General features: G+C 40.6%; 1 protein-coding gene across 1 annotated transcript in view; it reads right to left on the reverse strand.

Moving 5' to 3' along the window:
• Positions 1-13,446, reverse strand: part of AIG1 (androgen induced 1) — a 122,800-nt gene extending 109,354 nt beyond the window's left edge. The window contains exon 1 of the mRNA XM_086869165.1: positions 13,119-13,446. Coding sequence (XP_086725291.1) covers positions 13,119-13,259 — 141 coding nt within the window. The 5' untranslated portion in view covers positions 13,260-13,446. The remainder of the gene's footprint in view (positions 1-13,118) is intronic.
• Between the last annotated feature and the right edge of the window lie 1,368 nt (positions 13,447-14,814).

Genomic DNA, 14,814 nt, shown 5'->3' on the forward strand with positions numbered 1-14,814 from the left:
ACTGCCGGTGCACTTAATCATTTCAGTGTCTTCCTGCAGTAAATCAGAAGACATTATATTAATAAAAGATGGGTCTGTTCCAGGTCTGATTCAGAATGCTGAATCCCTATCTACCTGGCTTAGAAAGAGTCCTTTAAAAAGGTCAGTTTACTCTATGGAATTCTGAATATCAAGGATATGTCTTCTCTCACACAAGATATATACACTTGAGACCAGCACAAAGACACTGGAGTGATTCAGAATGAGTGCTCAAGGCTGTCTGTACCACAACCTAGCCAAAGAAACCTCGTCTGAAAATACACCACTGAGATACAGGCACACCATGCAAATAAGTATCTCATAAAACATGTTTGCCTCCATCCCTACAGTTCTTTGTCTGGCAAATACTGTTTGGTCACATCCACTTAGCACAAGAAACAAGACAGGCAAAATACAAGGTCTGCAAGGGAAAGACTGGCCAGAACTTCTCTTGTACCATATTATTATTATTTGATCTTCAAAACACTTACTAATCCCTGTAACAGGTTGTATATTTATTAAAAAAAAAAAAAAAAAAGAGAGAGAAAGGTTAAAAATTGTTCAGTTATTCCTTGGGCTTGGATTTATCACATCCTTTTCTGACTCTCACTTTCAAATTTAAGTTTGCATTGACTATTCCACACACCATGGGTACCATTGCTATGAAATAAGGTAGTATTTATGATTAAGTCACAACTTTCAGTGTTATAGTCCTCTTGTGACATTGATCTGCCCCTTGCTAAAGGAAAATTTAACACATTTTCAACTAATACCATTGAGAAAATATTTCTGAATAAAAATTGCTCACTGCAATGGCTGATTCCTTTGTTACATCGTTTTGTCTGAGTATTTTAATGAAGATAATCAAATGTCTTGTTTTCACTTGATAAGTTCAACTGCATCGAAACCATGATTTTGAAATACTTTATCTAAATCTTTTTCCTCACAAGAAATAGTGAGATTGAGTTTTTTTCTTCCCATCTGGAACAAATTCATAATTTCTAAATTTACAATCATACCAGAAGAGGCATTAAAAAAAAAAAAAAAAACAAACCCTAGAAAAAAGCCTCCTTCAATATTTTATGTCTTATCTTGCAGTAAGCTAAAAAATCACATATTTTTAAGTCACATGCATATGTGGATGCTTTATATCTCCCAGAACTGGGAGTCTGACCTCAACTCCTGTGCAAACTAGGCAGAACACATGTGACTGACTAATACAGAGAGAATACCTTCCCATCAGCTGTCAAAAGTAACATCAAAATACCCCTATAGATCAAGCTACCTTCCCATTAGCTGTTGGAAGTAATATCAAAATATCCCTGTAGATCTGGACTTTTGCAAGATGCACTGAGCTCCTGGGACATTTTATCATGAGGCAGCTGTGAACACTGGCTCCAGGATGTGCCTCACAGGTCAAACAAACCCTGTGGTAGGGCTGGACTCTCTGACAGAAGTGGCATCAAGACCAAAGTGCTCCCACGATAACACAGCACCCTGACTGCTGCCCAACCCTGTGTTCAGCACAGGAAGGCTAACCAAGCAAGATACAGACTCTAGGTGGGTCATTCTTTGAGCATTCTTTGTTCCAAACATCACTTGACATCCTGGCTGATATATCTAAAAAGATATTGACCCTAAACCACCTAGTCCAATCAGAATTTTATTTGTATTGACCTGGATGAGAGGCAACCTGATTTTACACTTCTGCCTTTGTATGTGTCCACTGGGCATGTGTTCAGCCTTGCTCATGACTGGAAACGGGAGAGTGGAGCCATGGCAGGCTCATCTGTAGCTGGTAACCCCTGACAAAAATGAGAATGTTTTCATGTGAGTTTGAGGAGAAAGTTACCACTCTGAAATGTGTATTTCTCTCTTTCCTTACTCCTACACTGTATCAGGTATGTCTGCATACAGCCAAAATTCGCACCCACAAACAAGGTATAAGTACTTGTATATGTTCATACAAAAAAAAAAAAAAAAGCTGCTTCTATTAACAGCTGACAAGCTAAGCAATGTTCAAAAATATTTTTGTTAATTTCACTGAAAGTAGTAGATTTCAAACCTCATGACGATTGCTAAAAGACAAGTTTTCTTATTAAGAAATATAAAATACAATTTAAATAATTTCAGCATTTCATTTAAAATAAGTGCATTACAAAAAACAAATATATAAAATGTCTGAATAAATAGTGATTGCTTATTATGTACATAATTTTTATTTTTCATGTTAAACGTCAGGTTTTATCAAGGACCTGCTTCTGAATTGGAAATTTTATAATAAAAAAATTGAATGGCAGACTACCAAGAAATGACAAGATTTTAACACCATAATAAACATTAGGATCATGATCCATTATGCTCAACACTTACAGGCTTTTTTTTTTTCCTGTAACCAGGATGCTTAAAAACTTGTTCAAAAACAGAAAGCAAAGCTAAGAGTCTTATGTAACAGCATAATTTCCAAACTGGTTTATTTAAGGCCACGCCACACCAAGATCAAGTTTTTCTAGTGGAAGATGGCTTATTTTTTATTGGTTTGGGTCTATACAAGGTGCTTTAAAAACACAGGAGAATGAATGACACTGAGTAGGTCTGGTGTTTGGGAAGGACAGGGTGAGAACGCAGCAGAATACATGAGAGTGAATGCCCTGGGAGGAAAGACAGTATGTGTGAATGGTGGGGAAGGAGTGTAAGGAGTATGTGGGGTAAGAAAAGCAGCACTTGATGGGTAAACACAGGCTGCTGGAAGAGCACTGGGTGTGCAATTGGAACTGTGATGCAGAGCTGAAAGATCAAGGAAACTGTGCTGGGTTAGAAGATATTAGAAAAGGGAAAGAGATATTGGACAGGAGGATTCCTATAAGGAAAAAAAGGAAGAAAATATATATTTTATTTATAAAAATATACAAATATATATGGTTGCTGACTGCTGACAACAACTTGCAACTGAGGATCCTGACTGGGTGATACAGGGCACAAATGGATCAGGACAAAGGGACAGCACTTTCACAGACAAAGCCAGCAGTGGATGAAAGGAGTCATCCCTTGCACACCCTCAAGAACATTCATATTTTGCTTTTATGTTGCCAGCTGAATTTTAAAACCAAGAAGTTCACATCCCACTGGCCCAAATCCTCGAAGTAACAAGAGATCCCTCCACCCTTTTCTAAAATGCATTATCATAAAATACATCTCATCATTTGAACTCAGCCTTGTAATTAATAGGGAACAAAACAGCTTTGAAGTATTTTGGTAATATTTGGCAAAAAAATTTAAGTAGTTTCTTCCCTAAACCATGAGAAAAAGAGAATAAAACTTAGCCTGAAATGACATATAACTTAATAGCATAGAATACAATCTATGGAAAACCAGAGGTGTCTAGCTTCTGAAATTATACTGGCAATGAGTCAAGGAGATTTGAATGCTAATCTTCTATAATAATATATTAGAATTAGAAACATCATTAGCTCCTTAATAAATGCAGGAATATCCCTTTCTCACCATGGTAGGTCATGAGACAGCTGACCAAAAGCTATCTATTCTCTCCTGTCCTCTACAGCTGACAATGAAAAACTTGAACAGCATCTTGAACCACTGTAGTCTTTGACCCAGTGTTCATTAATTGGTCACCGAAATTGACTTCAGCAGTAGCAGACCACTTTACCCTGAGATGTGCACAGCATATGGAGAGGCTATGGAACAGAGTAGCTCTTATGAACAGTTTGCTGTTTTCAAATTATGTGCAGCATAGGTAAATAACTATTATTCCAAACGTACACAATGATGTGTATCCACACCTGAAGACACCAAATCCCTTTCAGCCTCCCGAATGTCCAGCATTAAAGTACAGGGTCATGCAGTTCCACACAGCAGAGGTTTCCATTGTGACTCATGCATTCCTGGGACTCACTTCTGGGGACCTACTGGAATGCAGACAATTGCGTCTACGGCACAGTCCTTGGAACACTGAACAAGTAAACCCAGGTTAAGAAAGTTTTCACAGCATGGAGTCTCCATTTGTTTGTAAGCCTAAGTGAACAGCAAATGGGGACCTCTGCATCTGTCAGTGCATATGGCTTCTAACTAGGGACAAGCTTTGCAAGCACTCTGCGCTGAGCAGAGCGTGCTAAGCCAAACACGTATGCGCGGGGAAGTGGTGCTGTGGCACCGGTGCCCCCAGTCAGGGGGGCTGTGTGGGGAGACTGTGTGGGTGTGTGGGAGGAAGAAATGACAGAGAGGAAAAGGAAAGAAGTCTGAGGGAGTTAACACATGCTGATTTAGCCAAGAAATACCAGCCACCATGCATCTCCACCCTTTGCCTTCCCTCACTTTGTCCTCATAGCTGGCAGTCAAATACCTAAATACCAGTTTGTCATAACACAAGACTGGTCAGCGTGGTGCACTCTGTCACCTACGCGCCCCAGGCAGAGTGCTGTCATGCATGATTCCTTTTCTCTCTCATTTCCCTACTTCCCTTCTTTACAGAGCTGAGCCTCTGAAAGCACTGGCCATAAACAACTTGTGTCTTCTCTGCTTCCCACTGCTGTGCCTCAGGATCAGCCACTTGCCCCAACATTAGCTGTATGAAATGCTTCCACCACTTCAGGCACAAGCTTGTTCAGCACCTTGCAGGGAAAACATCCTTTTTGTATCCTACTATTTTATCAACTCATACAGTGGCATTTAAAGTCATCAGTTTCTTTCTTCCTTTTGCTTTTGATCAAATACATTTAGGAACATACGCCACCTGTGCTTGCATGTGGAACTCCCACTCCTAATGAATTCTAATAATACTAGCAATAATAATAATAAATAATAATTTATTACTTAGGTGCTGCCAGGACCAGAAGGCTTCAAGACATATTATAAAATATACACAAATATAGGGAAGGAAAAATTAAATTTACCCTCAGGTACACAAACCCCTCGGTTTAATAAAATACACAAATACAGACAGCACTGAAATAAAAAATGAGCCTATCAATTCCTAATAGATTAAAATTTAAATTCTCAGCTAGGTCCTTTCCTGCACAAGCAGCTCAAGCAGTCTGAAGAGTCTAGCAGCATTTGTAGAGTTAAGATTTAGCCTCTTACATTATTTCATTTGGACCAATTGATTTCAAGAAATCCTTGTGCGCTGCTTTACAAGTAAGCAAGGAATTAGCGAGGTATTTTACATCCTGCTCTCCTGCACATTCTATTCTGCTTTAGCAGGACACCAATTATTCTACTAGGAAAAATGCAGCAGTACTAGTTTTGTTTCAAGCTATACTGCAGAGCCCTCATGCACTTTAGAACAACTACCCTGACCAACCACTGCAGCAAAAATACCTGAACCATGTCAGCTACACACAGATGTAACTGGAAATTATTATACAATTGCACCTTTTGGCATTCTTTTTTGGAAAACCTACTGTAAACTGGATGCTTGTAAGTGCAACAGCAAGACAAAATGTTCAGGGAATGCAACTAGAGGCATTCAAATGGAACATTCAAACTTTCGAGGGAAAATTGCATGGATTTAGCTAAGAAGCCAGAAGGAGGCTTCATACAAATGAAAATCAGGGTCTTGTTTTCTCCTAGCATTTCATATGAGCTTAGCCTGTTTTCAACCAACAGAATCCCTAAAATCTGCAGTATAAAAGCAATTTTGCAGTATTTAAAAAAAAAAAAAAGAGCTTAATCAGAAATCACCATCCTAACTGGGAGAGGGGTTTATTTTTAAGTCTTAAGGAAACTTACTTATAAATTTTAACTTAGAGTTTCTTCCTGTCTGAAAAGTCTGGAAGTTTTACTTTAGCTTCCAACAGATTTTGTTTTTTCTTCAGAATTGGGTTAACTTTTCCATACACTGAAGTTAAACACAGCTTTTTCAGTGGTAGCATATTTAACTATGCTGAGTTGAAAAAAATCTTGCATTATACATAGTAAGAGTAATGGAACAAAGCCTGGAAGGCTTTGAAGACTAATAACAATTTCAGAGCCTTGGAAAATACAGTACGGGGAAAATATAACTATACAAATAAATGATGGCAAATAAGGCAAAATTTGAAAAAGCTTTCATTGGAAGGATGAAAGCTTTTCATATTCAAAGAGTTGGTCTATGAAATAAGTCAATTGTCAATTTTGTTTCTACATTATATATTATATATATGGATATATATAGATACATATATATATACTGGAATATCAAGATGAGAAGACTAGGCCTCAGATTCAAATACTTAAAAAAAACCAAAAAAAACTACACTGAAAGGAGTTTGATGTTCTGCATGATGTTTTGCAAACAATAACATCACTTTTATTTCAGATATAGAAATACACAATGTGAACTTTGTTATACATCAATATTTATTTCACTCTTGAATTCTACAGAGAGCATACTAACCTGTCACTGGTGGTGATCTTTTTTACATTTACTCTCTGGAATTGCATTAGCAATTAGAACTCCAAATGACAAGAAATTCACCACCCACACTGAGCTCCTCCCAATATCAGAGTCTATATTAAAGTAGCACAATTAGAAAAATGTCTCCTAAATATTGCAAGCCCTCACAAAACCTATTATTAGATATGGAAGGCTACAGCACAGAAAATACTTAATCTAATAGAAGGAATCTAAGATTTCTTTTTTTATTGGTTTGTTCAGGTAAATACACACTCAGTACAATCCTCCACAATGAATCTCATCTATTGTGTTCAAAACACTGCAGAATTGCCTATTTGTTCTTTATTACATTTTACATTTTACTTTATTCAAATCTGCAAACTTCTATCTGTGGAATGTGAAGGTTTTGTAATTTCATAAGGGCTTTTTTTCTACTTATAGGTCAACTTCAATTTTGTGTTACAATGGCATAATAGCACACCAATAATAAAACATTTTTATCATGTGATGGTTTCCCTGTTTTCAGATAATCAAGTTTCTTTTTCTTCTTTTTCTGCCTAAGGACAAAGTAAGTTACCACCCACATGTATATTTACCCTATAAGTCTTTGTAAATCCTAAGGTTCATGTAACTGCAAAGAATCAAGTGTTATTTGATTTTTATTACAAATATATTTAATTTAGAACACTAAGTTTGCAATTTTTCTATCCTTGTTAAAAGTATTATTTGATAGGTTATATAGATCTTTACTAAAACTTAAGAAAATCAATCTTCCAGAATCTATTTCTTGCGTAAACTTACATGGCTGCATTAACATAACACAAATACAAGGTCAAAAATACATTGATTAAATAATTTTTATATACTTATATTCACAATGGATTAGGACAGTTCAGAACCCTAACGACTTCAGCGAAGAACACCAACACAGAACACGAGGTGTGTTGTCCTTGTTTAAACTAATTGTTTAAACAATTTGGCCATATGAAGGCATATAAGATTATCTGAACTATCCTTACCACTATAATAAAATTTTAAAGAAAACAATTCAACTGTTACAAAACTTAAGTAAACAGGATGTTTTTCAAAGGGCAACAGAAAGACTATTAAACCAGCTTCTTGAAGTTGTCATCATTTGAAACTGTTTTGGCAAAACTCTACAGACTGTACACTGATGTAAAACACAGCACTGTTACATATCACTTACCTACTCCAAGTTCTAAAATAATATTATTGTCATTAGTTAAATCTATCATCATAGAAAGTGATCTCCATTTTTTCTCTCTTCCGTTCTCCTGCTTTATGCTGCCAACCCTACTGCCAACACAAATAGTTCAAGATAGCCATAACTTCCCTGAGAATTCCCAAATTAAATGTACATCATACTTAAGTAGAATTGTAAAATAAAAGCAGACTAATGCAATGTGAAAACGGAACACTTCAATGTAGTGCTCAAATTCCACTCAATTTGTAATAGCGCTACCAACAGCAAATGGAAAACACGGGTCTATGAATAAAAAAGGGTGACACTATTACATTTTTATTACTGCATCAACAGCACTATACATTACTGTTCTCCAGACATGTTTACAGCCCTGGAGTGAAAAAAAAGGCTCTGAAACACTTAAACGGCTCTCCTACGCATATTGTTACCCTTTCTCTCAAATACCTTAAGTATCATTAAGAAACCTCATCTTGTTATTCCTGCAAAAGCAATTCCTTCCTATGTAAACTGATAAATTCTCCATTGACTGTATTCTCTGCTATAGTAAAACCACAAAGATATTTAGATATGATGATGAATTACTACTGGGAATAATACATAGTAATATTTTACACTTCTGGAATATTTTAACTCAAAACCCATAAAACACTTGCGTATCAGGCTAACTTCACAGATGATGAAAAAGGAATCATAAGGTGAAATTCATTTTACCAAGGGAAATCCTGTAAAAGAGTCATAGTTAAATCCCATAGAGTGTGGAATGTGTTTCTACTTTTGTCCTCTGTCCATGGCAAGTGTAACCCATACAGATAGCAATGAAGTTTTCTCAATTTCAGATAATACAGAAATGGTACATTTTATTATTCCTTAATTCTGAAACTTTTGGCCTCTAGTATTTTCTGGTCCTTTTATTTCCTATCAGCGTGACCAAATTCAAACTGGGCACAAATCACCAGAAGTTTTTAGCTGTGCGTTGTTAAATACTTTTGTTTGTTGTCTAGTAACTGTATCTCATGTAACTTCATAACTAATACACTAAATAAATAAATTGTAAGTCTTACAACTTGAGTTTCTAGTCCTGTTGATAACACGGCCCTCTTAAAATTTTCAGAGACAAGGAACTAAGTTCTGATCACTTATTTGAACTTAATCAAACTAAATCTAAAGGTATTTTCTGAAAAAAAATACAGCATTTACTGGCAAAAAGTATGTGCTGGGAACAGAGCACATACCTATTTTTTGTAGAACTCAATCTGCCAGACAATGTATATAAAGCTCACACAGACATCCTGCTATTTCTTTCATGAGAATAATAAATGTATAACATCAGGCAGATTTACGTATGAGCACAATCTGTTCCTTTCTACCTTTGGCTGCCCTGAATCAAGTCATAGGGATATTCAGGTTAACATTCTGATATTCAAAATGGGACCAATAATTTTATGATGATTAATCATGAAACACAACACTTGAGACTGCTTCCAAAAATCTGGCCTTGCTTTTTCTCTCTGTAACTACCCTGTGCAACCAATCAGGGAGACCTTAAGATTATGAAATACAAAACCAAAAAAGCATAAATTTGTTAATACATGTGCACTAGTATCTTGGTTTACTCTACTTTCTTTGAGTAATAAAGTTTCCAGAGAAACTGCACAATGAAAACTAGATGCTATTTAGACCAGCACATCTCTTACTAAGGAGGTACATACTTAAAGCTCTAAGTTACTTTTCTGCTAATTATTACCCACACCCAAACACAAAAAAAAATTATTTGGTCTTCTTTTGGTACCCACAGGCTCCACTTTATTCCAGAAGACAAATTCTATTTAATTTCACCTCCTCTCCCAATAACAGTAAGAGGTCCAAGAGAAACTGAAGAATAAAATGTAATAACAACTTTTAAACAAGTTGGTGCAGTGGACTCCTCAACAAATGTGTATTTATAAAGGCAAGTGTGTGACTGCAGTGTATGCAGGATGATCAAGTACTATTATCTTTTATCCAGCTACTTCAAGTACCTACAGAACTGCGTAAGGAAAATTTCTGAGGGTTTTACATAAGATGAAAAACTTGTTGCAAAGAATTGTATCTGCTGGCATAATTTCTGGCCTAACTTAAATTTCAGCTATTAGGCTCAGCAATGAATTTATGGGATGTGGCACAGGACAGTGGCGTCCTGCAGCATTCTACTATTAAAGCACAAAATTGTGAATCTGAGTTAAACAAAGGCAGCTATACAAGAAGTTTTAGGCCCATTTCTTGAAATATCCCATCTGAATCCAATTCTTTGCTGTTTTCATAGGAACTAACTTCAGGGATTGGTTTGTGTTTTGAGTTTAAATGAGAGCAACACGTAGTTTTGAACTAGCCTGAATATTCAGTTCCATAATTCCATCTGCTGGGCTCACTGACTGATTTTGGCAGCAACTCTTTACCTCTTCATACCTTGGTTTTCCACTCCATACATAACAAAGAAGACATTACTCTCTTTTCTGTGTGGGCTTTGGAATACACAGGTACTAGGCAGCTATCTTTGCCACCTTTTGAATAAGCAGGGTAAGTATCTACCACCTCTACATACCAAAAGAAAGGCTGAAGTGGAGATACTGCTATTAGTAGCAACAGTCAGGAGCATCTTGAGTGTAATGTCAAAACATATTGCCTGCACATTGCTTCATAAACCAGAAAAACATTCCACTGACACAGGTGTTTTAGGGAATGTTGCTACCACATTTACAACTGCAAAAAAATATTAAGTCATCAGAATGACAGCAGTTAAAAGAAGTCATTGGTTGCACTTGTTTTATTTTGTAATTCAAGGACAGGAGAGATTAAGAATGAACACTGGCATCTAAAACACCACTTAGATATGAATATCCAAAATATTTTGGATGGACAGGGACATTACATTTGTATTAAACAACCTCCTCATAATGCTCAACTTCTGTGAACAGTGTGGGGGCTCAAAGTCTACTGTTAAATCACTGCATACACTTATAATGTTCTATTGTCCTGTGTTTTAGAGTCCAAACTACTGTATTTTCATAGTTCTGTTCAAAAGTATATTACCTGCAGATAACTGTAAATCATTTCCCATAGTACCTCTACAAAACTGGCTACTTGAAACTCCAAGAGATTTATGGATGCTGAGACTGGAATGAACATCCCTTTGCAAATGGACAGATGGAAAAAGTCCAAATTACTTTTCAGATTAAAGTCATAAACTGACTTTTCTCAAAAACTGGTAGCAGTTTTTGGAAGCAGAAAAAACTTCTACGTGCTTCTGTGATGTCAAAGATGAAATCTCTGTTTGTGGAGGTACAATCTGTAGCAAGAACACACGTCTGCCAAGACTCTGGCATTGATGATATTTCGTCTAGACAGCCTTTGAATGTGACTGACACAGGAACAGTGCACATGGCTGAGCAAACTGAAACTTATGGAAGAGCTTTTCAAGACTTAGTCAAGATACAAGATTTTGGAAATGTGCCTAACATCCTCCAATCATGCCTCCTGGTATCCTCCTCAGGAATCTAAATGGTTTTGTTCCATCGAGTCTCCTAGTTGTCCCAGAGAACAGTAAGATAAATTTGCTTACATAAGATGCCAGCAGGGCCATTTGGACGTAAGGAAATATTGTCAGCAAGAGGAGAGTTCTGCATGCTGGCTAGTCACTGAAAGGCATTTGAGCCATTGAATTGTGTGTTATTTTGAAGGACTGAAGACTGTAAGAAATCGCTAAACCTTTTCTCAGCTACTGGGCTTGACTGTGGGAAACGCATGACAACTATTAGCTAAAGGAAAGAAATTACTAGACGCAGTTGATAACTATTCTAGGTATTTTAGAAAGCACTACATATTTACCTTGACCTTTTGAGGCCCTGAACCATGTACATGCTTTGATGGAAAAGTCCACATGAACTTGCCATAGACAAGGCTATAATTTTTGGGAAATGATGACTGTCATTTACAGTTAAATTTTCACTGTTTGACAGCCCTGGTTGACTTAGTTCTCAAGCAACTGTCAGGGCTAAGAGAAAAGAGAAAAGGGTGAAGGGGACTCAATGAGATTATCGGCTTTTAGCTTTAGTTGGTTCACTTCCAGTGACAGTTCCACTGTCACTGAAGTCAGCAGCTACCCCCCTAACTTACTGGGATTATATTATAACTTCTATTAACCGATATTACAGACAGTACTGTTCAGCAACCCAAAAGGTAAAAAAAAATAGATTCTATTTGTCCTCCAGAGAAACATCAAGCCTTAAGACACCAATTTACACTTGCAGCAAAAGCACTGCTGTAGATCCTCAGAGCTTCAGCAAATTTTTCCAACTAAAAAAAAATACCCTGGTTAAGTGAAAAATGCAGATGATGCTTCTTCTCTGCAAATAAAATATGGACCTCAGTGAACCTTAACTTAATCCTGATACAGAAATTTGCACGCTTGACCTGCTTGGCTACTAGTGTTTGAATTTGGTCTCCAAGCCCACAAACTCAACCTACTGAGTCAGTAGCATGCATGGAGGCAATAGCAGCAATACTCATGAATCTACAATGAAGTTCTGAGAGAGGTGTTATCACTGGGAGGCACTGAAATACTTGCATTTTGGGCCTTTTCAGTAATTGAGTCGGAACCGCAAAATTTCTCACCTAATTACACCGTGGATACAAAGAAAGAAAAAAAAGAAAAAAAAAGTATTTTGATCTAGGTACTAGGTGCAAGTTTGCTATCACATTTCTGAACCAGAAACGAAGTTTCTCCTCCCACCGCCTCTCTTCCTCCCGCCCCCTCTCCTCCCACCTGCACTAAGGGAACACTTGTGGAGGCAGCGAGCCTAGGAAGCTCAGATTAAAAATAGCCCTGGCTAGCACCTGGTGTTTTCCAGCAGGCCAGCATGCTGGTGACTCTTCCAGATCTGGACCCTTACGAAGAAATATAATGAAAGGACATGGCTTTTATTTCATACACTCGTTTATGGATTTGCAACCAAAACTAACTGGATCTGGCAAGTTGGAGTTGCCTGGCACTTTTTCCATCACTGACACAATTGCACCTGTCACGGATGGATTCCTCAGAAGGGCCAAAGGGAGCAAGACATATGTTTTATTTTGACGGCACACGGGAGCCAGATGCTGCGCCAGCACGTTCTGGTGTTCACTGTTGGCCATTAGAAAAGGGGAAACACATCATCGGCACTGGGCTGGGTGACAGGCCGTCAGGCGCACCTTCCCCGCGGCCGCTTACACGCAGCAGCCGCTCGGCTTTGTCCGTGCCTCTCTCCGTTCAAAGCACCCGGCTCCGCGGTGTCCGGCTGGCTCCTCTCACGGCCGGCCCTGCAGCCCCAACATGTCGCCGCCCCGCTTTAAGGTCACCGCCTGGCGAGGCCGTCGAGCGCCGGGGGCCGCGGTGCGCCCGGGCCGCGGCCGCTGCACGGGCAGCCCGAGGGAGGGGGCAGGGCCAGGGCCGCCGCCGGGGGCACTTACCAGGTCTATGAAGGTCAGAAATTTCCAGCTGCCTCCATAGGTCTGATGCGCGGGCATGTCAATGGCCTTGTAATTGCACAGGATGGAGCAATAGGATAGGAGGATGGCGGCGCGCAGCACCTGGCAGGGCACCAGCGCCATGTTTGCGGCGCGGGGTGCGCTTCGGTGTGCCCGTGTCTGTGTCCGTGTCCCAGTGCCCCGTGTGCGTGTGTCCGCGTGTCCCGGTGTGCGTGAGTGTATCCCCGTGTGTGTGTGCGCGCCGTGCGGGCGGGACTCCGAGCGCCCCCGCGGCCCCGGCCGGGGCGGAGCGCAGGGCCCGCGCGGTGCGGCGGCGGCGGCGGCGGCGGCGCGGGGCAGGGGGGCCGCAGGGCCGGGCGCGCTCCCGACCCTCAGCTCCGCGGCCGGGCCGGGCCGGGCCGGGCCGGAGGAGGCCGGGCCGTTCCCGAGGGAGCACGAGTTAATTGCAGAACCCGGCTGCCCGCCGGCTTTCAAGCGAGAGCTACAGTAGATCAGCAATTACGGGTTATGATTGCCTTGATCGGAGGAACGCTGTGGCTCGTGTGTACCCCCGGGCCTGGCGACCCCCCCTGCGGCCGGCGCTGCCAGTGGGCCGGCGGAGCAGGTGCCTCCGCCCCGGCGGCGGGAGCGCGGCCCGGGACGCTCGGGAGAGGCCGCGGGGGGGGCGCGGCTCCGGCCTGTCTGCCTCTCCAGGCGTGCCCTTCGTGTGGCCGGGCCCTTCGTGTGGCCGGGCCCTTCGTGTGTCCATACCCTGCATGGGTCCCTGTGCTTCGTGTGTAAGTACGCTTCGTGTGTCCATAGCCCTCATGTGTCCAGAGCCTTCATGTGTCCATATCCTTTGTGTGCCCATACAGCGGCCCCGCCGGGCAGAGCATTTGTTCTGCCCTCTGTTCCTGAGGCACTTTCAAGTTTCTCAGTGTTTCAAGTCGTCCCACACAGACGTTCGCTAGAAGTGGGCTCTCCCATGCCTACGAGCCCTGTGAGATGGGAGCCTCCTGATCCCTGGGTTGAAGTACCCCTGTTATAAGGTGTGATGCTCTGGGACATCATGCCGAGGGACTGGAGCATGGCTCTTACAAGGAAAGGTTCAGGGAGCTGGGCCTGTTCAGGCTCAAGAAGTGATGGCTGGGAGGGGACCTCATCGGTGTCTGAGTAGCTTAAGGGAAGGTGTCAAGAGGATGGATTCAGGGTCTTCTGATGGTGCCCAGCAGTAAGACAAGAGGCGACAGGCAGAAACTGATGCACAGGAAGTTCCACCTGAATATGAGGAAGAGCCTTCTGTGTGAGTGACTGTGCTCTGGAACAAGTTTCCCAGAGAGGTTGTGGAGTCTCCTTGACTGGAGATGTTCCAAGAACTGTCTGGATAGAATGCTGTGCCATGTGCCCTAGGATAACCCTGCAGAGAGGTTGGACCAGATGATCCACTGTGGTCCCTTCTAACCCAACTCATTCTGTGATTCTGCCATATCAGCAGAGGTTTGATCACCACAGGGATCCTTGATACTAGGAGAAATCAAGGAGGACTCATGTTTGGATTCCTACACCTTAGAAAAGAAAGCTCTTAAGGTGCTTGATTGCAGAGTAAATATTAAATTGTTCCATCAACTGGAAAAGTTATTTTAAAGAGGGGAAAAAAACCCGTGAGCAGTGATGTCTGGGCTTGGATAGACAAATCACT

Source organism: Cyanistes caeruleus, chromosome 2 (genome assembly GCF_971803275.1).
Source record: "Cyanistes caeruleus chromosome 2, bCyaCae1.hap1.1, whole genome shotgun sequence".
NCBI lineage: Eukaryota > Metazoa > Chordata > Aves > Passeriformes > Paridae > Cyanistes > Cyanistes caeruleus.